Here is a 27,079-nt window from a genome sequence, read left to right on the forward strand (position 1 = left end):
CCACATTATCTCCAAGTGTTCATTTCTTAATGCTAAAATTACAATGTAGTAATTTTACTATAGATCTTGAGAAGAGAAGAGAATCTGGACCATATTTGCAAAACAGAGACTATATTTTTATAAATCTCTTTTATTAAAGCTTCAAAGACATGCAACACATACAGCTATAATTTTGATATGCAAGCCTTTAAACTATAATCAAAATCAGCCAATTTTTACTTTAAAGGGTGAGAAATTAGCACTGCTTACTTTACATTTATAAAAGCATTACTCAAAGTTATTAACTAAATTGATGGTAGGCTTAATTATATTTATTAATTGAATACTAAAATAAACCTGGTTGGTGTAGAGTTCTCCTTTACTTTCTCCATTAAACCAATTTCTTCTCTAGTACTTTGTTCCTCCAATACAACCTTGTTTACTTCAACTGATGCAGTCGAGGTACTAGCGGCAGGTGAAGACAGCTCCTGACATTCATGAACAATTTTGTGATTTACATTATCTGGGCTAAACGGAACGTGGCTTTTATCCTCTGAATGAACATGAGGAAGTACACATATTCCTACCACAGGAAAAAAACAGAAAATTAAAATCAACCCAATATAAATAAATGTCCAAATAAAATAAATACTTCAACATTCAGTAATTGTAAAATTCTATATTATTATTAAAGTTCTCTTTTTGGCTTCAAATTAAAATTTATTTTATTTTATTTTTTTTTTCCTTTTTGTCTTTTTTTCGTGTCCGGCAACGGATCGCAACCTTCAGTGTCCCGCCTGTACCGGACCGGGGACCGGCAACGGGATCGCAAACCTCGGTGCTGCACCCGCACCTCGCTCAGCCAGTGAGCGGGAACCGGTCTGTATGTGGGATCCGAACCCTCGGCGGGAGCGCCGCCACGCTTCCCAAGCGGCGCACTGTAGCAGTGTGCCACCTGGCCGGCCCCAAATTAAAATTTATAATTTCATATTTCATGCCAGGAATTTCACCTATTGTGAGCTTAAAAATCCTTACAGACTGAAACACTGAAACATTGTACTATTATAAGTAAAAAAAAAAAAAAAAAAAAAGTCCTCTGTTACTTTCAGTAATTAGATAACCTCAGATAGATTTCAAGATAGAAATGCCTTCATTTATAATTTTTTTTTTTAATTTATTTTTTTATTTTTTTTGTGACCGGTAAGGGGATCGCAACCCTCGGCCGGTGTAGCCCGCACGACACTCAGCCAGTGAGCACACCGGCCATCCTTATATAGGGTCCGAACCCGCGGCAGGAGCACCACTGCGCTCCCAAGCGCTGCACTCACCCGAGTGCGCCACGGGGCTGGCCCTATAATATTTTTAAAACTGAATTTTATGTTCTAGATATTTGTGCCAAGCTCTACTGCAACACTCTGCCATTGAGAAAGGAGCCCTATATGGAACACCAATCAGAGACCTTCCTGATAAATATACAGTTATAAAAAATCTAACACCTAAAATGAATAGCAGGCCACTCATCATCAGTCAAAAGAACTACCAGGAATACGAGTAGCACAATTATCCATTTAATGAAGTTAAAGATACTGAGATAGTAAAGACCATACTTTCTCTCTATAAAAATCTGGGTAGACACATCTTTTGGCTCTGTCCAAACTATCAGAACAGTTTAAACTAAATTATCTCAATGACTACTACTGCCCCTTCATACTGTATTTGTCACTTATTTGTGAAGACCATCCCAAGCAGTAATTCATTTGCTAAAGAAAAAGTGATCAGTGATCAATGAGCTTAGTTCACCAATGATGTTTATGATGATAAAGGCAGAAGATTCACTAGGTCAACTATTCCATGAATAATAATCATTCTTGATAAACCAAGTTTACTAATCTCAAAATGGTTGCCACTACACCTAAAAGGGCTATGTAAAACAGTGGATGGATCAATACACGCACATTACTTTCTGAAAAAATAACAAAGTGATGACAACTTCAAATGTAAAAGGCTTATTACTCAAACATAGGTATAATTTCTTAAAGGTTAGATTTTAAAAGTTTCTTTTTTTGGTAGGACTTATTGTCCATTCTTACCATCACCCTGTTCAGTACTGATCTCTGACTGCAATACTAGATCTCCCATTGCAAGTAAAGTTATGGCAGCTTCAGTGCTTCCATCATTGGTACCTTATGAGGAAATATACCAACATTAAAACAGAAGAATATGTCTGGATATTTGTTTATTTAAAAAGGATTTTTAATTCAGGTGTTCATCTTCTAGTAATAGGTTTAAATAGCCTCTGTACCACTATTCCCTTATTGGGGTAGTGTTTTGCTCAGGTTATATACTACGAATAAAAAAAATATATTGTTGGCTTTTGCTCACTGAAAATACCACCCGTCCGTTAAATAATACCTTCAAAGAAAATGCTCACAACTGTGCAGACCCAGAAGAAATGTTCAACAAATACTTCTTTACTAAACATTTAACTCTTAACTCACCTTCTAAAGTAGCATTCCAAGATTCCAAGTTTCTCACAGATATAACATATTCAACACCTGAATTTTTTGTTCAACTCTCCAGCAAACTAACTCATTTACTATCACCAATATTAAATCACCATGCTAGTGTTAACCAAAAAGTTTCAGAAGTTTTCTTGTTAACAGTTACCTGGTTCATCTTGGGTATGTTCACCTGTGGTTATTTCCTAAAAGAGGAAAATGTAAATAACATCTTCAGTATTTCCCCAAACACATGTTCTCTTTCTCAAAAAGCACATTTTACAGGACTTTCCATAGTTTTAGTTACAATAGTGGAAACTGTTCCCCCCTCCCTTAGTTTAACCCAATTAAAAAAAATGGGCAAAAAGATGTAAATAGACATTTCACCAAAGAAGATATACAAATGGCCAATGGGCAGATGAAAGATGCTTGACATCATTAGTCATCAGAGAAAAACAAATTATAATGAGATACCACTTCACACTCACTAGGATAGCTAGATCCAAAAAGTCAAATAACAAGAGCTGGCAAGGATGTGGAAAAACAGGGACCCTCATACAGTGCTGGTGGGTAAAATGGTGTAGCTGCTTTGAAAAACAGTTTGGCCATTCCTCAAATGATTAAACACAGAGTTACCATATGACCCAGCAATTACACTCCCAGGAATGTACCCAAGAGAAATGAAAATATATGTCCACATAAACAACTTGTACATGAACGTTTATAGCAGCATTATTTATAAGAGACAGAAGATGAAAATAGCCCATATGTCCAATGAACAAAACGTAGTTTATCTGTATAGAATATTATTTGGCTACGAAAAGTAATGAAGTACTGATACATGCTATAACATGGATGAACATTGAAAACATTATGCTAAATGAAAGAAGCCAGACACAAAAGGCCATATTTTATGATTCCATCCCTATGAAACATCCAGAATAGGCAAATGCAGGCTGGCCGGTTAAAGCATGGTGTTGAGAACACCAAGGTCAAGGATTCAGATCCCCATACCAGCCAGCCGCCAAAAAAAAAAAAAAAACCCCACACTAAAACCCCCCCAAAATCAGAATAGGCAAATGTACAGAGACAGAAAGTAGATTACTAGGGCTGGGAGGAAATGAGGAGTGACTGATAATGAGTGTGCAGATTCCTTTTTGAGGTGATGAAAATGCTCTAAAATTGACTGTGGTAATATTTGCACAACTCTGCAAATACACTAACAATCACTGAATTGTATACTTTAAATGGGTGAAGTGTATGGTAGGTGAACTGTATTTCAATAAAACTTTTTCAAAAAGTTACAATTCCAAGTCTTCCTTGACAAGAACAAGATCAATACCAAATATGGAAGAGCACCAAACAAAATGCAATTAAATATATTTTAAGTAATTTACATTTAGTATGGATTTAATGCAATAGAATTTTTTTTTTTTCCTTTTTGTCTTTTTTCGTGACCGGCAACGGATCGCAACCCTCAGTGTCGCGCCCGTACCGGACCGGGACCGGCTACGGGATCGCAACCCTCGGTGTCGCTCCCGCACCTCGCTCAGCCAGTGAGCGGCCGGTCTGTATGTGGGATCTGAACCCTCGGCGGGAGCGCCGCCGCGCTTCCCAAGCGGCGCACTGTAGCAGTGCGCCACCGGGCCAGCCCTAATGCAATAGAATTTTAATGTAAAAGTCTGTAAGGATATTATACGCTCTACCCACAAACACACAAAAAAATCAGTGCTTTCCAAGTCAAATATAAAATCTCTAGAACATTCACTAGTTTTTACTATTTATACTAATAGCTTCCCACATGAGAGAAATTAGCTAAGAATTGTCTGTAAATCTAAAGCTATCAAAATAAACCTCCAGTCTTCTGACAGTAAACAAAGACTAAAAGGCAAAAACATATTAAAGTGGATGCTTACAAATGATGATGCATTCAAATTTTCTTCTTTTTTCATTTCCTGAGTAGTCACATCTGTGTTTGAGAACTGCTGTTCAACAACAGCTATGCATCCTACATCTGGAACATTCACAGTTATTTCAAGCTGTCAAAATAAAGTCTTATTTCATTTGGGCATACCATAAACAGTAAAACAAATCTCATTTTCCACATGAATAAGTAAAACAAAATGATAAAATTAAGAAATAACCCACATTTATTCACGATTAAATAAGTGAAATGTAGTAATGTAATTTTTAAATGGATTAATAACAACTTGGCAAAAGTAAAATAGTTAAGGTTTTTAAGAGGTTTGTATCTATTGTAACCAATAAGCAAAATTTCTAAGGCTAATCTTAGTGCCTGGCTTTTCATTTTACATTCTCTCCACTTTGACTCTATTTTCCCTAAATGTCTGTCTTTAGTTTGTTAACATTTATGGAGTGCTTCCTAAAAAGTACAGGGCTATGGGTACAGGGATACAAAGTCAAATAAGACAAGTGTGATCCCTTCCCTCAATGACTTCACAATCTGAAAGAAACAGACATGAATCAACTAACTTTACACTGTCATAAATGCTATAATAGAGATGATTTATCATCCTCTACCCCTCACTGCAACTACCCTCTCGCACAACCTCAAAGCCTGCATGATCCTTAATACCCTAAAATAATGGGTTCACTCATATTTACTCTTCATTTGGCAGTCCAATTAGTCAAAGTGCCCTATAATCTGGAGGCTAAAAAGATATTGATTTATCTCCCAGAATACACACAATCTGGCTCCTACTCCCTTATTAACAGAAAGATGAGTGTAAAGAGTCCTCTGAGAATCTGTCTTCAAGACATATTTATTATAGTTAATACTGTGTGTTCTGTGTCTGTTTCCTCAGAGGCAAAAATTAGCAAAAAACCTTTGCTAATATCCAATAGGCCTGGGATGAATTAAAAAGTTCAAGTGATTTGAAAAGATAAAATACTTTCTAAAAAATTAAGATTGGGTGGGAAAAGGGAATATTCTAGATAATCGAAAGCTGGTTCTTTAAGCTCCATACAGTTGATACTTTCTTTTTTAACAGCTTTATTGAGATATAATTCACATATCATACAATTCACCCATATAATGGATACTATTCAATATATTTTGGAATATTCACAGATATGTGCAACCATCATCACATTCAATTTTAGAACATTTTCATCACTTCAGAAAGAAACCTCATACCCATTAGCTATCACTCCTTTCACCCCTAATCCCATCTCCCAACCCTGAAGCTTTGGGTAAAGGCAAACTGCTAATGAAAACTATTATCAGAAATTAATTTCTCAAAATCAGGTTCCAGGATGTATGCCATCACTTAGCATAATGTTTTAAAGATTCATCCATGTTGTACCACGTATCAATACTTTATGGCTGAATAATATAGTATTTCAATACTTTTTAAAGAAAATTTTTCTAACACATATGTGAATTTACCTCTTTTAGTAAGCTATATGGAATAAGACTTAAGATTTTTTCTGTTCAATTATTATGATTAATGCTACTGATAGTCTGTATTAATTCAGGGATACATCTTGGAACTTGATTTTCAAAAACTAATTTCTGTATTAGTTTTCATTAGCTATTTGCCTTTACCCAAAGGAAAAAAAAATACAAAATACATAGCTAAAAAAATTCATGTAGTATTAACCAGCTGTCCTTCCACAAAATTAACTTTCCTTTTGCATTTTCTTGGTTTCAACTAAAATATAGATCCACTATTTTTATTTTGAACTTTTAGTTAACAACCTCATTTTGCATCATTTTCAGGTAACTTCACCCACTCTACTAACTCATTTACTTTAAAACACTTAGCATATTATTAACACTGAATAAAATAAAGGTAGATTTTGACTTCCATACATAAATGTGACTTTACAAATTCAGGCAATCCATTAATTCTTAATGGAGTTACCTTAGCATTTAAGGTTTATGTTAACATTACTTGAATTTTGTTTCCTACTGCTTCTTTTATTATCATCACTACTAGCTTAGTTAACTCCTGACTCTGTTTCAAAAGACTCAGAAACTACCATGAATGCTTATACAAAACTGATTGAAATATGCTGCTCTATAAGCCAAATGAGTGACTGAAAATTGGGGCAGAACAGAAAACTTTGAAGTTACAAAGTTGGAATGCTAGACAAAGAGGTAAAAGAATAAGGAAGTTAAATATGTTTCTCCACTTCACATCCATTAGGGTGGATACTTTGAAAACAAAAATAGAAAATAACTATTGGTGAGGATATAGAGAAACTGGAACCCTTGTATACTGTTGGCGGGAATGTAAAATGATGCAGCCACTATGGAAAACGATATGGTAGTTGCTATAAAACATTAAATACAGGATTACTGTAAGATCCAGCAATTCCACTTATGGGTATTTCCCCAAAAGAACTGAAAGCAGGAATTCAAAGAGATATTTGTATGACCATGTTCACAACAGCATTATTTGCAATAGCCAAGAGGTGGAAGCAACCCATGTCCACTGATGAATGAATAGATAAACAAAATGTATGTATGTATACATCATACACAATGAAACATTATTCAGCTTGAAAAAGGCAGGACATTTTGATATATGCTACAACAGATGAACCTTGAAAATACTATGCTAAGTGAAATAAGCCGGTCACAAAAAGGACAAATACCATATGATTCCACTTACATGAGGTTCCTAGAGTAGTGAAATTCACAGAGACAAAAAGTAGAATGGTGAGTGCCAAAGTCTGGGGGGGTGCAGGGAGAACAGAGAATTATTGTTTAACAGATACAGAATTTCAGTTTTGTAAGATGAAAAGAGTTCCGTGAATGGATGGTGGTGACGGTAGCACAACAATGTGATGTACTTAATGTTACTGAGCTGTACACATAAAAATGGTTAAGATGGTAAAGTCTATGTTTTGTGTAATTTACAATTTTTTTAAAAAGAAAAAAAAAATACATCCCTTCTATCTTCTCTACCATCCATAACTCAACCTGAGACTATGACAAAGAGTAAATAGAAAATACTTTCAAAACTGTTTTAAAAATTAATCAGAAACTAGATTAAGCAGCCTCCAGATACAAATGTAAGCAGATTTCTATTATTATTGTTATACTGATTTCCTTGCTGGGCCCGGGCAATAGGGGCTGAGTCATCACAGGAGGTCACAGAAGCCTACTTCTACTGATTCCTTAAGTTATTCACTAGGCACCAAATTATATTTGGTAGAGGTTATTTAGACAGTAAATTCTTTAAATCTACTATGAAAAGAAATAATGATCCACTAAAAAAAAAAAGGAGGGGAAAAAAAGTAAGATAAACTGCTAAGGATTCCAAAAAACAAACTACCTCTTCCATTGTTTCCTCAATTTGAGTAGAAACAGGTTCAGGAGATCTGAGACCAATAGGCACAAACACTGGAGCTTTGTTTACTTCTTCTGGGGGAAGATGATAGCTTTCTTCGTCATAGTCAGGCTCAAAATCTTCAGCATCATCTTCATCTTCTTCCTGGGAAGCCCGAAGAGTCACCAGTATGGCCTTGGAAGCCCTAGGTTGCTTCTTAGAGGTCTTACTCCGAATTCGTTTTGATCCACGCCCTTTGGTGACACTTGGTTTGATCCTTCTATGTATTCTCCTTTCACTATGATCTACCTCACACTCAGAGGCAGAAAAGACAGTTGTTCTTCGATCCGAAGCACTTTTAGAGTAATTTGATTCTTTTAACAGTTGTGGACAGCTGGATGTTTAATCAAAATAACAATATGGTCATACATGCACAAGAATAATTTTAATGTAAACCAAACTTTTAGAGTAAAATCCCAGTTCCAGCCATTAAAATGAAAACTCTCACCACCCATTCTTTTAAAATCTTATGCTGTGAAAATAAGAAAGGAATTTACTATTCAGTTTCTCATTCAGAGTTAACTCTTATTATCCACTAATAATTTTTTCATAGTAAATTTTTAATTTTGGGTTGCTTTTTTGGCCATGATATGGAAGTAGAGATGCAATAACCACAAAACTGGAAATTATTACAAGAAAAAGGGATAAAAGACACAGATCCAATTAATAGAAAATATGGGATCAAAAAATGGTATTAGGATACTTCAAAAAGTTCATGGAAAGATTATCTTTCAAATCTACTTTTCCACCAACTTTTTGAAGTACCCTTGTACCGGTTTATTCTACTGGGTAAACAGATTAGGTTTTAAAAAAGGGGGTGGGGAAGAGAGGCAGGAAATCAATCAGAGAAATTCTGTTTTTCAGAACTTAGGTTCCTTTCCACTTTTTTTTTGAAAACTATGGAAGAAGGGTACCCTTCATTTGTGTTTGTGACCCCATTCAAAACAGTACCCTAATCACTTAGGTAATACACACTACTGTCTGGTCAGCCTTCTGCTCACGTCTAGACTCAACACCCAGAAATTTTAAACGTAGGAAAGAAAAATCATCCTAAGACGATAAAAAAAAAGTTTTAGTAAATAAAAATCAAAAGTGAGAAAGAAACAGATCTGTCAATAAAAAACAACCCCCATTTTTGTTAACAAGCCATCTTTTTGCTCTATCAGTAAGGTAAGGTAAGACACCCATAAAGAATAAGTGGGGCTGGCCAGTTGGCTCAATTGGTTAGAGCCTTGTAACACCAAGGTCAAGGGTTCAGATCCCTGTACCAGCCAGCTGCAGAAAGAAAAGATAAGAAAAGAAAAGAAAAAAAGAAAAGAAAAGAAAAGAAAAGAAGCCTTGTAACACCAAGGTCAAGGGTTCAGATCCCTGTACCAGCCAGCTGCAGAAAGAAAAGAAAAGAAAAGAAAAGAAAAGAAAAAAAGAAAAGAAAAGAAAAGAAAAGAAAAAAGAAAAGAAAGAAAAGAATAAGTGACTTATTTCCTATTCTAAAATTATTTTGTTAAATGAATACATTACCTTGTTAGTTTACTGACATATTGCTCTTCAACAACTGAAGACATAGGATTATCTCCTACTGTTTCCTCTCCAACACTTCCCAATGGTCCAGCTTCTTCTAATTGGGCATGTTTTTTGGCAAAACCAGACTCTTGGGAACCTACACAGTCTTTTCTTGCTGCAACTTCCAGAGGTGTCAGAAGCTCAGCCTTTTCCTTAAATTTAAGGAGAAATAACTAATATCACCATGGACACAATCTCTGTGTTAATTTGGATTGGTAGTTTGGCCTAAACCTCCAAGCTTAAACATACAAACAATTAAGCGACTAGTTTCTAATTTTTATAATACTGGAAAGTCAATCACTTTTCATGAAAATAGTTACAATACCAAAGTCAAAACTGTATTTTACTAATATCTTCCTTCATGATCCTAACAAAATAAAGCTCACTGACACAAAAAAAACCCCATCCCACACACTCCCAAACTTACTTTTAGAAGAGACTGGGTGACAGAATCTCCTTGCTGCAGCAAGTTATCTTCTGGCTTGCTTGCTTTGCTCCGAGCTGTTGTGCCTTTTTCTATACCTGGTTCCTTTTTCTCACCATGTGCTCTTCCCAAATTTGGCTCAGTCTTTTGGGATTTCCTTCTTATCAACTGTGCTGGGCTATGAACATTCGGTTTTTTTTCATGTCTAGATAAAGTACAAGTCATGTTGAAGAACAAAAATCAGAATTCCTTGCTGATGTAACAGCTGTTAAATCGAACAATTTTGGATACAAACCAGTTATGTGTTCAAAGGATTATATATAAGTTGGCTATAAAACTACACATGTAAAATGAAACCATGCATTGCTGATATGAAAGGAAGAACATAAAAGCTTTTATTTTATTTTATTTTATTTTATTTTATTTATTTATTTATTTTTTTTGTCTTTTTTCTGTGTCCGGCAACGGATCGCAACCCTCAGTGTCGCCCCCGCACCGGACCGGGACCGGCAACGGGATCGCAACCCTCGGTGTTGCCCCCGCGCCTCGCTCAGCCAGTGAGCGGGAACCGGTCTGTATGTGGGATCCGAACCCTCGGTGGGAGCGCAGCCGCGCTTCCCAAGTGGCGCACTAGCGCAGTGCGCCACCGGGCCGGCCCCCATAAAAGCTTTTATAACTTCCATTTTCTGTATAACCTAGAGAAAAGTCTTACAGTAATATTAATCTTTTTTTACTTTCATTCATTGATTCTGGTGTGTGTTTTCATGATAGTTTAAGTAATTTTAAGGGCTGGCCAATTAGCTTAGTTGGTTAGAGCATGGCGTTATAACACCAAGGTCAAGGGTTCGAATCCCTGGGCCAGATAGCCACCAAAAAGAAAAAAAAGAAAAGAAAATAACCAAAAAAAGTAATTTTCAGAGAAATAACTAGATATCCAAAAAATATCAGTAGCTGAAGATGGAGTTCGCAATGGCACTTTAAATAAATACCTTCAACTGGCCTCCAAAGTATGAAGAAATATACAATGGTCATAACCACTTCGTCCTTCTAGATCAAGAGCAGGCTTGAGTGCTAGGGACTATTCTCTCACTACATGCCTGAAAACTCATACAAAAGAGTTTATTGACAGCTAGTGTCATAGGGTTCTCAACATAACCCATTTGTATCTTCCAAATCAGATAAAGACAAGGTTTTAACATTCAATAGAGTAGCCATAGCTCCCAAGGCAGCCCCAATAGCTATGCAAGGATTCCTGGAAAATATTTTAATAACTGGCAAAGATCTGAAGAATTGTGATTCTGCAAAAGTATTTAAGAATAAAATGCATACATAAGCCCAATGTGCTACTGAGGTCAAAAGGGACAACAAAATGTTGGACATTAAGAATAAGTTAATTAAAAAACTATACAGAGATGGAATAGAACTAGAAAAGGTTAGGAAAAAAAGGGAGGGTGGATTATGGATTTCCATGAAGTATAAAAGTTAGATCTCATTACAAAATACAAAGGCTATACTGGCCAGCTGCCAAAAAGAAAAAAAAAAAGCTAAGCATAAAACAATTTGAAACATGAAAAGTTTCAGAAAACACTTTAAGGAAAAACTGTAGGAATCTGTTAGTATGAAAGTCACAAATCCTAATAGCTTAAATATAAAAACTAAACTGTCAATGTTAGTTTGAGTTAAGTCACTTAATCTTTTAGGTCTATTTAGTCAATTACTCATTTGTAATTGTAATTACAAATGAGTAATTGACTAAACAGACCTAAAAGATTAAGATGACTTAACTAATCTTAACTAAGATTACTTAAGTAATCTTCACCCTCAGTCTTTACCTCTCATTCATCTACTACTCTTCCTCTTTCACTCTGTTCCACATTGGACTCTTTGCTACTCAAGCATGCCAGGCTTGCCTCATCCCCTTGACTTGCTCCTTGACTTCTTTCAGGTCTTCTCTCCAGTGGTATCCCTTCAATGAAGCATTCTCTGGTCACTGCTAATTAAAAACTGAATCTCCAATTATAATATTCCCTACCCCCCACCTGCTTTATTTTTCTCTACTTACTTATTAATTATTTAGTCAACTTATTTCTCATTTATAATCTGTTTCCTCAATTAGTTTCTTTTGGTAGGGGGGCCAGTATGGGGATCCGAAACCATGACCTTGGTGTTAAAAGGCTGTGCTCTAATCAACTGAGCTAACTGGTCAGCCCTGTTCCCCCAATTAGAATACAACTTTCACAATGACAGAATTTTTTTGTTTGTTCATTCTTATATTATCAGCACCTAGAACAATGCCTGGCACACAGAATACACTAAAATGTTTGCAGAATGAATAAATGTATAAAGGTCTTTTCAGTGGCAAGATTCTATAATCTGTAAGACCAAAAAGGGATTAAATTACACATGGAAAATAAATCTATAATTAGTAATTAGGAGAAGCCAAAGATGTAAATAGGTTTATATTTAATGTTTGGGGAAAGTGTTCCCAAGAATCATTGTCAGAGATGAATTACTCCATGGGATCAATCATCAACCTATCCAATACAGCATTTATAATACAAGTGTGCAAACATTTCTAAGCACCAACCACTTCACTTAAACATCTAGTTTTTTAAAATAAAGAAACAGCTTAGTAAGGAACTTGAAATTAATGTAAAGTAAAAATTTGCCTTAATCTTAAAATGAAAACAATCTGAAAAGGCTTTTGAAGACAAAAAAGAAATCTAAACAATAAAAGCTTCACATTAGAAAGCTGTCTAAGGGGCTGGCCCAGTGGCGCACTGCTACAGTGCGCCGCTTGGGAGCGCGGCGGCGCTCCCGCCGAGGGTTCGGATCCCACATACAGACCGGCAGCTCACTGGCCGAGCGAGGTGCGGGCGCGACACCGAGGGTTGCGATCCCGTTGCCGGTCCCGGTCCGGTACAGGCGCAACACTGAGGGTTGCGATCCGTTGCCGGTCACGAAAAAAGACAAAAAAAAAGGGGAAAAAAAAAAAAAAAGAAAGCTGTCTAAATGAAAGCAAACTGTTTAAAGCCATCAAAAATCAACAGCTCCACATGTTCAGACAGACAACATAACATGCCTAAATTCTATTTCTCTGGTTTCGCCTAAATAGAGAGGGCAAAAAAAGAATACAATAACATCTCTTCTGCATCCCCCCACCAAAAATCAAGGTCATGCTATATAATTAAAGGGAGCTGGAATATTCAAAGTAAATTTGTAAGCGCTGAAGACATTCTGGAGGAAAATTAACAAATACCTCATTAAAACATGTCCAAGTGACAAAGATATTACAGTAAATTAGATGGACCATGAACTATATCCAAAAAGGAACTGTAAAGAAACTAAAAAAATCCTGCTTTAATATCAATAATAATAAGCAGATTGCAAGTCATAAAAAGTGATAATGCCAATATTTCTTCACCTACTACCACATTTCATTTAGAAGATATCATTCCTACCATTTGACTTAGATGTAGTTACCTCTAAATATAGCATAAAGTAAGTACTTCATAGCACTTCCTGTTTATAAATTTTAGTCAGTAGTTATAAATTTCTAAGAAGCATGCTCTAAGCTAGGGCAGTAGGGGGCCGAGGGCCTCAGCCACGCCCAACAATCACAACCAGCCCAATGATACCACCGATGGATGGTGGTATGGTTGCAGAACAATGCGAATGGACTTAATGCTACTGGACTGTACACTCAAAAATGGTTAAAACGGGGCTGGCCGGTTGGAGCGCAGTGTTATAACACCAAGGTCAAGAGTTATCCAGCCAGCCACCCAAAAAAAAAAAGGGTTCAAATGGTAAATTTTATTTTATTTTTGTTTTTGTTTTTTTTTCCTTTTTTTGTCTTTTTTCGTGACCGGCAACGGATCGCAACCCTCAGTGTCACGCCCGCACCGGACCGGGACCGGCAACAGGATCGCAATCCTCGGCGTTGCTCCAGCACCTCACTCAGCCAGTGAGCGGCCGGTCTGCATGTGGGATCCGAACCCTCGGCGGGAGCGCCACCGCACTTCCCAAGCGGCGCACTGTAGCAGTGCGCCACCGGGCCGGCCCCCGTAAATTTTATTTTATACACACACACACACACACACATTTTTTTCAACCAATTTTTAAAAAGGGAGTGAATATATAGCTTATATACACAGAGTTTTAATGCATTGCTTTGTATAGGATGTTAAGCAGCTAACAATGAAGGTAAGCAAGCAAGCATTAAAAGGTGCTGAATTCAATCTGACTTCCTATTTCAGGCAGTCTGCTATATCAATAAAAATATACCAACTATTCTTATATTCACTTTTAAAATACATTAATTCATATCACTGTTTACCCCAAAGGATCAACTAGGCCATTTTCCTGGGCTTGTATTGATTGAGACTCCTCTTTAGGTTTACAAGAATGTGAAGGTGAATGGTCCTTTTCAGTCTGAGTACATGGTAATATCATAGCCTCCTCCTTCTTGTGCCCTAATTTGCCTTTTTCTCTTGATGTCATTAGGGAAGCCACATCCTAGAAGGTGGAAAAAAAAAATTCATCCAGGGTTGGTAAAAGTATAGCGAAATAAGAATTTTCACATACTATTAGTAGAAGATTAAAATTTAAATTCCCAGCAATTCCACTTCTACAAATTTCTTATAAAAATACTCAAAGAAGCATCTAGAAATGTATATATAAGGATATTTATTGTAAAAATTTAAGAGCACCCCCACAAGAAAAGCAAATAAAAAATTGGAAAAAGACAAATCTATCAGTAAGAGACTGAATAAATGAATTTTAATTTCTTTATAATGTAATAGTATATAATCATTTAAAAGAAGGTAAATTTCTTTGTACTGATCCAAAAAAGATATTCACAATATTGTGTTACATAGAAAAATCAGAATGCATGTGACGATGCTATTTTTGGAAAACAATAAAAATATCTGTACATTTAATTTTATAAATAATTATCTACACAGAAAAGTCTAGGTGGATATATTCAAAATTGCTCCATGATTCACTTGAGAGAGAAGGATCAGACACTATAAAGGACTCTCACTTTTTAGAATATGTGTGTGTACATATACATATTTTCAAATTGAACTGTTTATGATCAAAAAAATAAATTTAAAAAAACCTTTACATGTGTAAAATTCAATTTATGAGTATTCACATTTCATTTCAAAGTTTTTAATATTGTATCACACAATCTTAATCTGTTAAGAGACCAATTTAATAAAGTAAATAAAATATCTATCTTCTTTAATTCATATCAAGCTTTTAACTTTTCATTTCACCTTCACAACAGAGTGATATAAAGGACTGTTATTCCTATTTTTCCTACAAAGAAACTGAAATCACTTGGCTGAGGTCACACAGCCAGAACTTGAACCAGAGCCTAGGCCTCCTAAATGCCCTCCTATGACTCACTGGTCCATCATCAGACATCCAGGAATCTTATACAAACTACATGGAACAATGAAGCACATTAAGTAAAGAAAAATATCACACACAGCAAAAATAATAATTAAAATGATAAAAATTTATAATTATAAAATTATAATTAAAATATTTGTGAAATTTTAATTCCATGTGTTTTATTTTAGTAACCATAGTAATTAAAAATAAAAATCACAACTCCATCTTAAGTATTACTCACATGTTGAGAAGGGAGAGTATTATTAGCTTGTTCACTGTTCTGTTGTATCACAATAGTCTCCATTTTATCAGTCTGCAATTTCTCCCCAGGTACATATTTTTCTGCTTCTGTAGTCTCTCTCCTTAAAGCTGCTCTTGTTAAGTTTGGTTTTGGTCTTTTGAATCGACTTCTCACAAAAGGTGCTGATTTAACTTCAAGTGGCTTCTGTTCTTGAAGAGATCTGCTTCTGGAACAAGGATGATCAAGCTTTAGAATGAATTGAAGGGGCAGTGGAACAGAGTCTTGGGACAACCTTACAGATTGACAGTAAACATTTGATTCTGACTCTAACAAGAAAGCAAATCAGATTATTTGGTAGATCCTAAAAAACGAGTGGTACAATCCAAATATGAGCCTAAGAATTACATCTTTGCACAATGAAAATATAGGTCTGTTGGACAAAGACAATGTAGAAAGACAATATTTCTCTGGCTGAAAGGAGCCAGAGAAAAATGACAGCTTATCTATCGGGGGAAAAACAATTTGGGCCGGCCCGGTGGCGCACCGCTACAGTGCGCCGCTTGGGAAGCGCGGCGGCGCTCCCGCCGAGGGTTCGGATCCCGCATGCAGACCAGCCGCTCACTGGCTGAGCGGGGAGCGGGGGCAGCACCGGGGGTTGCGATCCCGTTGCCGGTCCCGGTCCGGTGCGGGCGCCACACTGAGGGTTGCGATCCGTTGCCGGTCACGAAAAAAAAAAAAAGACAAAAAAAAAAAAATATATAGGTCTGTCAAACTCGTATTGACTCAGGAGTATGTGTTACAATTTCGTATGTAATTCTCACAATCAATAGTCAGAATGATCTCAATCCTCTTTCTGTCTTCCCAAAACTATCTTAAAATCTCTTAACACTGCCTACACTGTATTTGTTATGCCTCAAAACCTCACTTAGTTTAACATAACCTGCAAATATAATTTTAAATGCTTTTTCTTTAAAAGCACACAGACCTATACTTTATACCTTAAAATAGTAGTTGAGAACTGCTCTGGAACATCTGGAAGTTGCATCCCTTGATCTTCTGTTCTACCAAGTTCAGAAGTCTGTGAAAAAGTCTTCAAATGACTTAAGTGACTTGACACTTCCTTTTCAGAATTTTTTTCTTCTACAGATGTATGCATCACCAACAGTACTTCACTGCTAATATTCTGGAGGAATAGTCACAATAAATCAGCACATACAGAAGATTCCTTAAGCTTCTCATACCTTTCAAACAAAAGCCTACTATATTCTAAACAATTTCCTTTTAAAATTTAGAAGTTTGTTAATAAAATAAAATTTAACTTACGAATGTTAAAATCTAAAAATCAGAAAACTCTTCCTTTTATATTGCATACTATGATTTTTCCAAAAACATAAATGCCATTACCTATACAAAAAAAAGTCAAATGTCGGGCCGGCCCGGTGGCGCACTGGATAGTGCGCCGCTTGGGAAGCGCGGCGGCGCTCCCGCCCGAGGGTTCGGATCCCACATGCAGACCGGTTCCCGCTCACTGGCTGAGCGAGGCGCGGGAGCAACACCGAGGGGTGCAATCCCGTTGCCAGTCCCCGGTCCGGTACGGGGGCAACACTGAGGGTTGCGATCCGTTGCCGGACACGGAAAAAAGACAAAAGACAAAAAAACAAACAAAAAAAAGTCAAATGTCCTTGAAAATGTTAGAAGAGCATGAACTTCAAGTCACTAGAAACTTTAAACAAAAGGAACTTTTGTAAGTGAAATAAAGTCAAGTGGGACAGAGAATAAAGAGAAAAACAGATACAGATACATCCAAAAGAAATAATTCTGATGTACGTTCATACTAGCGTTGGTACAAATTTACTCCAACTTCCTATTTTCTTTTCATTTAAAAGAGTAACTTCAAACTGACATTAGCAATAGTAATGTTTCCCACGATTAGGAAATGTTTAAAATTATTTTTTAAAAAAGAATATGTAGTTTCTTCAAGGTCCTGAAATAGAAATCGAGGGCTGAAAGACTTTAGACTTTCAGATTTTAAGTGTTGTTGGACTTAAGGGCAAATAATCATAAAATTATTCTGGTAACTTCTCTATGAAAAAAGTATTCAAGAATTTTTTAAAGGACAGGAGTATACGTACTTGTATGTCTAGCGAAGGCATAGCACTGCAGTCACCGCTACTGCTCTGCATTACATTTGTCTCAGCTTGTCTTGAGGTACCAGTTTCCTCTGGTTCATTTTCCCTTGGAGAAATGTCTGTTTTTCCAGTTTTTTTCAAATCTACCACCATTTCCTCAGTAACAATGATCTCTTCAGATCCTCTCTCCCTCAAGGAAATTTCTTTTTCAGTTTCTTTCAATTCTTCTTCCATTTCCTCAATGGCAGTTATCCTTCCTGAGACCTTCTCCATCAGGGAAACATCTCTTTCACCAGTTTCTTTCAAATCAATCTCCCTTTCCCATATGGCATTGACCTCCACAAGTACCTTTTCCCTTTGGGAAATATCTCTTCCAATTTCTTCTAAACCTGTCTCCATGTCACCTATAGACTTGGCCTCCTCTGGGCCACTCTCCTGTGGGAATATTTTTCTTCTAGTTTCTTCCAAATCTGTGTCTATTTCCTCAATAGTATCAATCACCTCTAGTATCCTCTCCCTTGGGGAAATCTCTCTTCCAGTTCCTTTCAAACCTGTCTCCATGTCACCTATAGACTTGGCCTCCTCTAGGCCACTGTCCTGTGGGGATATTTTTCTTCCAGTTTCTTCCAAATCTGTGTCTATTTCCTCAGTGGCATCAATCACCTCCGGTATCTTCTCCCTTGGGGAAATTTCTCTTCCACTTGCTTTCAAATCTGTCTCCACTTCACCTATAGACTTGACCTCTTCTGGGGCATTTTCCTGTGGGGATAATTCTCTTCTAGTTTCTTCTAAATTGATGTCTACTTCCTCAGTGGTATCAATCATCTCTGGTATCTTCTCCCTTGGGGAAATCTCTCTTCCAGTTGCTTTCAAACCTGTCTCCATTTCTCCGATAGACTTCACCTCCTTTGGGGCATTTTCCTGTGGGGATATTTCTCTTTTTTCCATTTCTTCCAAATCTGCGTCTATTTCCTCAGTGACATCAATCACTTTAGATACCTTCTCCTCTGGAGAAATCTCTCTTCCAGTTACTTTCAAACCTGTTTCCATTTCCACAGTGATGTCAATCATTTCTGGCATCTTCTCCCTAGGAAAGATGTCTCTTTTTCCCATTTCTTTTAAATCTGACTCTATTTCCTTAGTAGTATTAGTCTCCGTGGATACCTTCTCCCTTGGTGAAGGGTCTAGACTTAAAACTTCTCTTGAACCTGCTTGCATTTCACCAGAGACAAGGATCTCCTCTGGAACCTTTTCCTTTGAGGAAATTTCTCTTCTTCCACTTCCTCTTCCTATATTTGGCTTTAGTTTCTGAAATCGAGTCCTTAGAATTGGGACTTGTTTGAGGATATTTGCTTTACTATTCTCTTGAATGCTATAAAGAAAGACACACAATCAAGCTTTAAACCAGATTGCCATTTGAAGAGATGATGGTTGAAAATCACTATGAAAACACCAGAAACTCTCAAATTAAAAAAAAAAGAAAGAAAGAAAGAAAGAAAGAGAGCCCCAAGAATCTCTGTGTAAAATTTTTAAATTAAGGGAGAGGGGAAAATTCCATTTTTTGAAGTTATGGTAAAATTTTAAAATAAACCTATTTATGTATAGACTTATGTAGAGATATCTGTTAATAAGGTCAATCACATTAGCAGCTAATTGGCCCTGAATAGTCCCTTTTCAATTGTCACTCACACCATCCTACACACAAACTGGCTGGGAAAGACTCTCCAGTCCTCTGCATTGGCGCTAAACCAAGGTGTGTATGCTATTTCTACCTCTTTGCCCCTACTATGTTTTACCCAGACATACACTGTGCCATAACAAACAACCATCTCAAATAGCTAGACGGAAGTACAACTTGAATAAGATAAAGCCTTATGACTAAGAACTAGGTCTGTGCTCCTCACTTTTATTTATTTATTTATTTATTTATTTATTTATTTATTTATTTATTTTTTGGTCCCTTATGACTAAGAACTAGGTCTGTGCTCCTCACTTTTATTTATTTATTTATTTATTTATTTTTTTATTTTTTTATTTTTTCCGTGTCCGGCAACGGATCGCAACCCTCAGTGTCGCCCCCGTACCGGACCGGGACCGGCAACGGGATCGCAACCCTCGGTGTTGCCCCTGCGCCTCGCTCAGCCAGTGAGCGGGAACCGGTCTGTATGTGGGATCCGAACCCTCGGCGGGAGCGCTGCCGCGCTTCCCAAGCGGCGCACTAGCGCAGTGCGCCACCGGGCCGGCCCCTGTGCTCCTCACTTTTAAAAAACAATTTAAAATGAGATTTCCTATACAGATATCTCCCTAAGAGCTTGTGATTTCATAATACAAAATGGGAATAAAAGGACAGATTAAATACACAATAATATTTTGCTTAATGTTCTTGGGCATGCAATCGCCATTCAAAACAAGCACCTTGTTCTACAGAAAAGCAGCAGCACTCTGCTTTGTGTTTTACCATAATAGATGGCAAAACCAATAACAATGTATAAATGGATGAAGGAGCTCTTAGTGACTAGTTAAGAAAGGTCATTAATCTTGGGCAAAAGCTAGATCAAATGAAACACTAGATTTATTCAGCCTCAAAAAAGATTATTAAAAAGTACGCTATTGCTTCTTTGAACTTCCCTAGGCCTTAACCTATCTTTCTTCACTGAAACAACTATTTTTTATAATGCAATTTTTGATAACACAAAGCAATTTCTTGGGCAATGAGACCCCTGTTTATATAACTGACATGTTTATACCTATCATTAACTTTAGTAATTGAAAACATTAAATGCAAAATTAATAGCAATTGGTAAAGAAAATTTGATTTGATTAGTCCTGGGTGGATTTCATCCCATTCTTTGATTTATGATACTTTTTGTCTCCATCCAGAAACATCTAGCTTTTACTGAGGTTACTGTGCTAGCAATTTTGGCTTGGGTATTACGGGAAAAGATAAACTATCTTTATAAAGTCACATTTTGAACACTGGCATATTCTTTAAACATATAAATGCTTTAGGCAAAAGCTTTATAAATAATTTCATTACTTCAATATCAGTTTAGATAATAAGATACAAATACACAATGTTATAATTATATTCTAAGTGCTTAAATTGTTTCTAAGTAATAAAAGGACTTCAATAAGCTTATTTTTAATGGATAAAAATAAACAAATATCATACCTCTTAGAGTTCATGAACAATAAGTCAACAAATATTTCTAAGCACCTATTACATGCCAGGAAGGCACGTGCTAGGAACTGGAAATACAATGGTGAACCAGACAGACCTTCTCTCAGAGCTCATATCAGGTGCATAATTAACTGAAGGGCAGTATCTAAGGCTGGAAGTCAGATATATAATTGAACAAGATTATTTCTCAACCTAAAACATACAATGGATCCACAAATTCTCTCCTCGGATCACACAATTCAAGGAGAAAAGCAGAGAAAAGCAAAGAAAAAAAAGGGATCACAATTGGATAAGATAGAAGAACAGACACAAAACCATAAATCTGCTTCAAGGTTCACAATGTGTTTTTCTAAAATAAAGAGTATACGAATCTACAAAATATTTATAAACCTCCATAAGATAAACCACCAATCATGACACAAACCTCAAATTATGTATACGAACTAGAGAGGATGCAAAATTAGTCTAGAAGATTAAGTTTCAAAGAAATACTCACTAATTTATCTAATGAAGTAGAATTTTTAATGCATTCATTGTTTCAGAGACTCTATCTCTTTCTCTTATATAGCATCTTGAACAGGCCAAAGTGTTTGGAGTAGGGGAAGGGGGAAACTGCCTATTAGATACAGAAAGGCACCATCCTGAGGCCCCACTAGGGCTCTGAGGCATGGAGCTGGGAGAAGTCAAAGCCAGCCGCAACCAGGTAAAGAGCACACCAAAAACACCATTTTCTTTTTTATTATTTATTTATTTGTTTGTTTGTTTGTTTATTTTATTGAATCATAATTGATTATACATATTTTGGGGATTCGATGTTAACATATGTTGATCAAATCAATATTACTAGTATGTATACTGTTACAAATTGTACTTATTCTTTTTTTTTTTTTAAAGATGACCAGTAAGGGGATCTTAACCCTTGACTTGGTGTTAGCACCACACTCTCCCAAGTGAGCCACAGGCTGACCCAACAAATTGTACTTATTCTTTTTTTTTTTTTAAAGATGACCAGTAAGGGGATCTTAACCCTTGACTTGGTGTTAGCACCACACTCTCCCAAGTGAGCTAACCGGCCATCCCTATACAGGGATCTGAACCCTTGGCCGTGGTGTTATCAGCACACACTCTACCAAGTGAGCCACAGGCTGACCCAACAAATTGTACTTATTCTTTATGCCCCTTGTCTAATCTCCCTCTATCCCCTTCTCCCTCCCCCCTCCCACCACTGATAACCCTAGATTTTTTCTCTCCCTCTGAAACAGTAATGGTTACACTTTTGATTTGCTACCTAGATGATCTGTCCAATGCTGAGAGGTGTGTTGAGGTCCCCCAATATTATCACAGAGCAGCTGCTTCTTCTGTCACTCTGGAATAGGCTTTGTGGAAAGAGACATCGTCTTCTTTTCTTTTGTCTCTGCTGGTGACTCTCATTGTGTCAATGTACTCCAGTGCCTGGTGGACCATCTGCATGGTGGTTGTGATGTCTAGCCACTTTTGCGGCAGCTGTGGTTACTGTGGTGGCTGTGGTGGGCCACCCACACGGAGGTGATGTTTTTGGCATGTTCCTTGGTGCTGGCAGTGTGCCTGGATGTGGGTGGGAGGGGTTCGGTCCCCGGCTCCATGCCCCTGAGGCGTGGAGCTGGGAGAAGTCGTACCCAGCCACAAGTAGGTAAAGAGCACACCAAAAACATCATTTTCACACGGGTAGCCCTCCATAGCCACCACAATTGCCTTGGCTGCTACAAAAGCAGCTAGTCTCTACAGCCGCAGTCACAGCCACCATGCACATGGCACACCAGACTCTCAACTTCATTGACACAAGGAGAGGTACCAGCAGAGACCAAAGAGAAAAAAAAAAAGAAGAGGCCCTCTCTCTCTACAAAGCACACTCCAGACTAATAGAAGCAGCATCTGATTTATGATAATAGGGGAGGACTTGATCACACCTCTCTCAGTACTGGACAGATCATCTAAGCAACAAACCAACAGAGGAACAGTTAACCTAACAGATGAAGAGACCAAATCTATGGTTATTAGAGGGGGGCGGGGGAGAGAGAATGGATGGGGGCATAAAGAATAAGTATGATTTGTAACGATGAATATGCTAATAAAAGAAAAAAATAATAAATAAATAAATAAATAAATATAGACAGGCATATGACTTGATAAAATACATAACCTTTGAATTGCTTTTAAGGACCTTGGAGATTCAAAGGCTGGAAAGGTCAAATGATAAAACAGAAAAGACCAATACCCATGGAGAGAAAAGTTGTTGAGATGAGGCTGGATATTAGTTATAAACAATATCCACCAAGGTTCTAAAACCCAGAAGCCACACACGGAAGAATTAATTTTCTACTGAGTCACATTCATTATTAAATGGAGTCTGGCTTAAACTGAAAAAATGTAAAGAAAAAAAACAATCTATCAGACATCTATAATTAAAATCTGTATCATAGATATGTAACAAGTAATGTAGTTGTACCAGCTTCTACCCAAAGATTTTGGCACAGTAAAATAGTTGGGAGAGGGGAGGTGGAGGGGTGCAGGTAAACAAAGGAATAGTGGAGGAAGCAAGGAATAAAAAAATGTTTCTGTCTTCTAATAAAGATCTGTAAAATAGTTCAGGAAACCTAGGTTTCACTTTCAGGTTAGATACTACTTAAATAGGATAATATATAGCATTAAGAAAGTATAGCATAGGCCAGCTTTTAAATGTAAAGATGTAAAATGTTAATAATTCCTGAACTGGATAATAGATACATGGAAATCCATTATTGCTCTCTCTATTTTTTGGCACATTAAACATTCTCAAAGTGAAATTTTAAAAAGTATATAATTCCATCAATCTGGTTTGGTGCCCTTCAGAGGGAAAATAACAAATATAAGGAGCTTTGGCTATGAGAAGTATAGGTTTTAATACACAGATTTTACATAAAATTTATGTAAATCTAAAATAAAGAAAATATGTGATCAATCTAATTCTAAAGAAACAAATATTTAGAAAATAAGTAGCATTTTCACATTTGGACATAGACATCTAATTTAATACGCATGTCAGGTGATAAGGTTATTCATGTTAACGCAAGTTCTAATTTATAATGAGTAGCTCTTTTCAAACGACCCATAATTGAAAAATCAATATGAAGGCTATGACATAAACTTCCTTCAAAGGTAAAGTTATATTTTTAAACATTATATAACTTGATACACAAATAACTAATCCATCTAATTTACTATTGTTTAAAAAACTGAGTTCTAAAACTTCATACAAAATTTTAAAATTATATAGTCAATAAAATGATGTTTACCTTAGATGTTCCTTAAGAGACTTGGACTCATCTGGCTGCACATTTTGAAAAGAAGTATCTTTTTCCTCAGGCTGTGATATGATATCTTCATATTCAAAATTTTTACATGACCGATCTTCCATTTGTTGAGGAGTCTTAAAACAAAAATGTTTTACGTTTCACAATAAACATAATTTTAAAAGATTTCATCGAAAATTTTGTTCAATTTGAGTATAAGGAAAATGGCAGACATTTCAAAATTATAAAATGATATCCAAAGGATGCTTTATATTTTTTTCTTTAGATAGCTTAGAAAATTTCATAAGCCACACCTTTTACCATATCTGAAAGCCCCCATTCTTTTCCTCCCAATCAGAAGACAAATAACTGCTTTATTTTCATCTGCTAGAATTACCCAACAGGGTCTATCTTTCTGAATCCTTTTGATTGCTGTTAAGTGCATTATAGACTATGGGAATTATGACAGAAGAAATTCAAATCTCAAATCGTGCCAACTTTTACCTTAGTCACAGACTATATAAATAATCCAAAATTTGTGATCTTTGTTATTAGAATTGTATTTTAGGAGGGAACTTAACATTTTATTCTGTTTATACCAATGTTTAAATTTACATATGAGTATTTTCAAAAGGAAAGGATAATCTACTGCTGAGTGACTGGGAAAAGCAAGTCCAAATATGAGGTAAGATAGAAAACAGACTATGTATCACAGAATGCTGAAAATCTAAAATGTGTTCTCAATTAGCAAAACTACTGGCTATGAGATTTTGACCATAAATTTAATATGATGCACACAAATTATGTGGCATTACTGTTTTTAAAAGGGGTGAAGGGAAGCTTCTATTAAGGCTTATGTACTTGTTTAACAAAAATGTAGGGAGAAACCAAAGTACTTACTTCTCTGTCAACACAGGATACATTTTCATTCTTTTCTACACTGGCCCCAGTTTTTTCTTGTGAAATGAGAATTTCTTTCCTGTCAGTGGCTTTACCTACATTTGGCTTTGGTCTTTGCAGCTGGCCCCTTATTAGTTGTGCAGTTCTGAAAGTCTTTGGTTGATTATTTTCCTGAAGACAAATTTTTTCACTCAAACTAGAAAAACCACAAAGGAGTAAAATCAATGTTTATTCTGCAGTCACAAACTTGCTTGTTTTTCAGTATTTCCTTCTCTCTGGTATGAATATAAACCATTTGGAAGACAAAATAATTCACAAGTATCCTCAAGAACATCTTTAAAGATATTCATAACTTTACACCTATTCTCTGGAACAGATATAATCTTGGAAGCATGACCAGAAAAAGCATTTTTAAGTCAAATTTTCATTGAAAATTGGAAAAATCTACATTTGACAAGGTTATGATACTATTCCTCATTCAGGATACTACTGCATAATGTACAACTCCAGGGAATTAGTCCAAAGTTATGGTATAAACAATGCCCCTGGAATGGCCCAGAATCCATTGGTCAGATTCACCTTGAGTGAAGCCTGTTCTAGAGCTCCATTTCAAGTTAAAACCCTTTTGAAATCCCCTGCTACAAATAAAATTATCCAGAAACATTCACCATAACCATTCGTTTATTTAGTAAGAGTTTGTTAAAATCTTATTAGTAAGTTGAGGGAGAAATGTAATTGCTATAAATGGGCTCACACAATTTATATCTACAATAACAAGCACAGAGAGTATTAAAATGTTTCAACACCACCTATAGTTCAAAATGGACTTAAAGTACACTAGCTGAAAATAAAATTCAGATTTTATCAAGTAGAAAACAAGTTATTACAATCATTCCCAAGAGTTACAATTTCTCTACTACTTCCTAAATACTTACTTAGATACAGTTTCAGCTTTTGAGTTCTCTCTCTCCATATTCTCTATTCCAAGAATGTCAAATGTACTCATTTTATCCTTTTCCAAGTGATTCTGTGAATTTAATTTTTTACAGTTAATCTACTTACCATAAAAAGTTCATACTTTGTAATAAATGAATATTAAAACAATAAAATTTCATTTTTTGTACTTCTAACTAGAGATTTCTTAAAAATCCTAAATGCAGGTGAGAATAGTATAAAACAGATAATCTCATGGGCCAGCCCCGTGGCTCACTCAGGAGAGTGCGGCGCTGGTAGCACCGAGGCCGTGGGTTTGGATCCTATATAGGGATGGCCGGTGCACTCACTGGCTGAGCATGATGCAGACCACACCATGCCAAGGGTTGCGATCCCCTTACCGGTCCAAAATAAAAAAAAAACAGATAATCTCATACATTATTAGAAGGCCTTTTACCAATATGAATCAAGAGTCTTAAAAATGTTCATATTCTTTGACCCAGTAATATCCTTTTGATGACTATCTTAAGAAAATAATTGAAATAAGTTTTAAGTATTAGAATGGTCATTGGAACATTATATAAAATAGCAGATGTTGTAAAAAGACAAACTATCCAATAATTAATAAATGGTTATGGGCTGACCAGTTAGCTCACTTGGTTAGAGCATGCTGTTATAACACCAAGGTCAAGGGTTCAGATCCCTAAACTGGCCAGCCGCCAACAAGTAAAAATAAAAAATAAAAAATAAATGGTTAGGTAAATTCAGTGACATGCCACTGAGAGAATATTAAGATGTCGCTAAAAACAATGTTTCCCAAAGATGTTTAATGACACGGAAAAGTACTTATGAAATGTTAAGTACCAAAGAATACAAAACTGAGCTGATATCACTACTCAATTTTATAAAAAAAAAAAAAAAAAACCTGGAAGAATATGTGAAAAGATTGATTACATCTAAATAAGGAAATTACAAGTAATTTTTGCTTCAATTTTTACATGAATCTGTGTGTTCCAAATTTTCTAGAATCCAGTAAATATCTTACAAGGTTATAATAATATTAACTATACTATAAAAGTATGATAAAAAAAAAGAAATTTCACATAAGAGGGAAAAAAACAGACCAGCAATTTAATTTATTTATTTATTTTTTTTTTTTTTTT

General features: G+C 36.1%; 1 protein-coding gene across 2 annotated transcripts in view; it reads right to left on the bottom strand.

Moving 5' to 3' along the window:
• BDP1 (B double prime 1, subunit of RNA polymerase III transcription initiation factor IIIB) overlaps positions 1 to 27,079 on the bottom strand; it is a 94,486-nt gene that overhangs the window by 21,581 nt on the left and 45,826 nt on the right. The window contains exons 14-27 of one of the 2 annotated variants that reach the window (XM_008575631.1): positions 25,919 to 26,010; positions 24,984 to 25,179; positions 24,087 to 24,220; positions 17,598 to 18,966; positions 16,464 to 16,648; positions 15,466 to 15,688; positions 14,158 to 14,336; positions 9,825 to 10,026; positions 9,356 to 9,549; positions 7,784 to 8,171; positions 4,394 to 4,516; positions 2,647 to 2,683; positions 2,070 to 2,162; positions 337 to 562 (exon numbers count right to left, since the gene is read on the bottom strand). In XM_008575631.1, the coding sequence (XP_008573853.1) occupies positions 337 to 562; positions 2,070 to 2,162; positions 2,647 to 2,683; positions 4,394 to 4,516; positions 7,784 to 8,171; positions 9,356 to 9,549; positions 9,825 to 10,026; positions 14,158 to 14,336; positions 15,466 to 15,688; positions 16,464 to 16,648; positions 17,598 to 18,966; positions 24,087 to 24,220; positions 24,984 to 25,179; positions 25,919 to 26,010 (3,641 nt within the window). Of the gene's footprint in view, positions 1 to 336; positions 563 to 2,069; positions 2,163 to 2,646; positions 2,684 to 4,393; positions 4,517 to 7,783; positions 8,172 to 9,355; positions 9,550 to 9,824; positions 10,027 to 14,157; positions 14,337 to 15,465; positions 15,692 to 16,463; positions 16,649 to 17,597; positions 18,967 to 24,086; positions 24,221 to 24,983; positions 25,180 to 25,918; positions 26,011 to 27,079 lie in introns of both variants that reach the window. The other variant, XM_008575630.1, reaches the window with a different exon arrangement.

This window comes from Galeopterus variegatus, unplaced genomic scaffold (assembly GCF_000696425.1).
Source record: "Galeopterus variegatus unplaced genomic scaffold, G_variegatus-3.0.2 Scaffold1221, whole genome shotgun sequence".
In the NCBI taxonomy this organism is placed as follows: domain Eukaryota; kingdom Metazoa; phylum Chordata; class Mammalia; order Dermoptera; family Cynocephalidae; genus Galeopterus; species Galeopterus variegatus.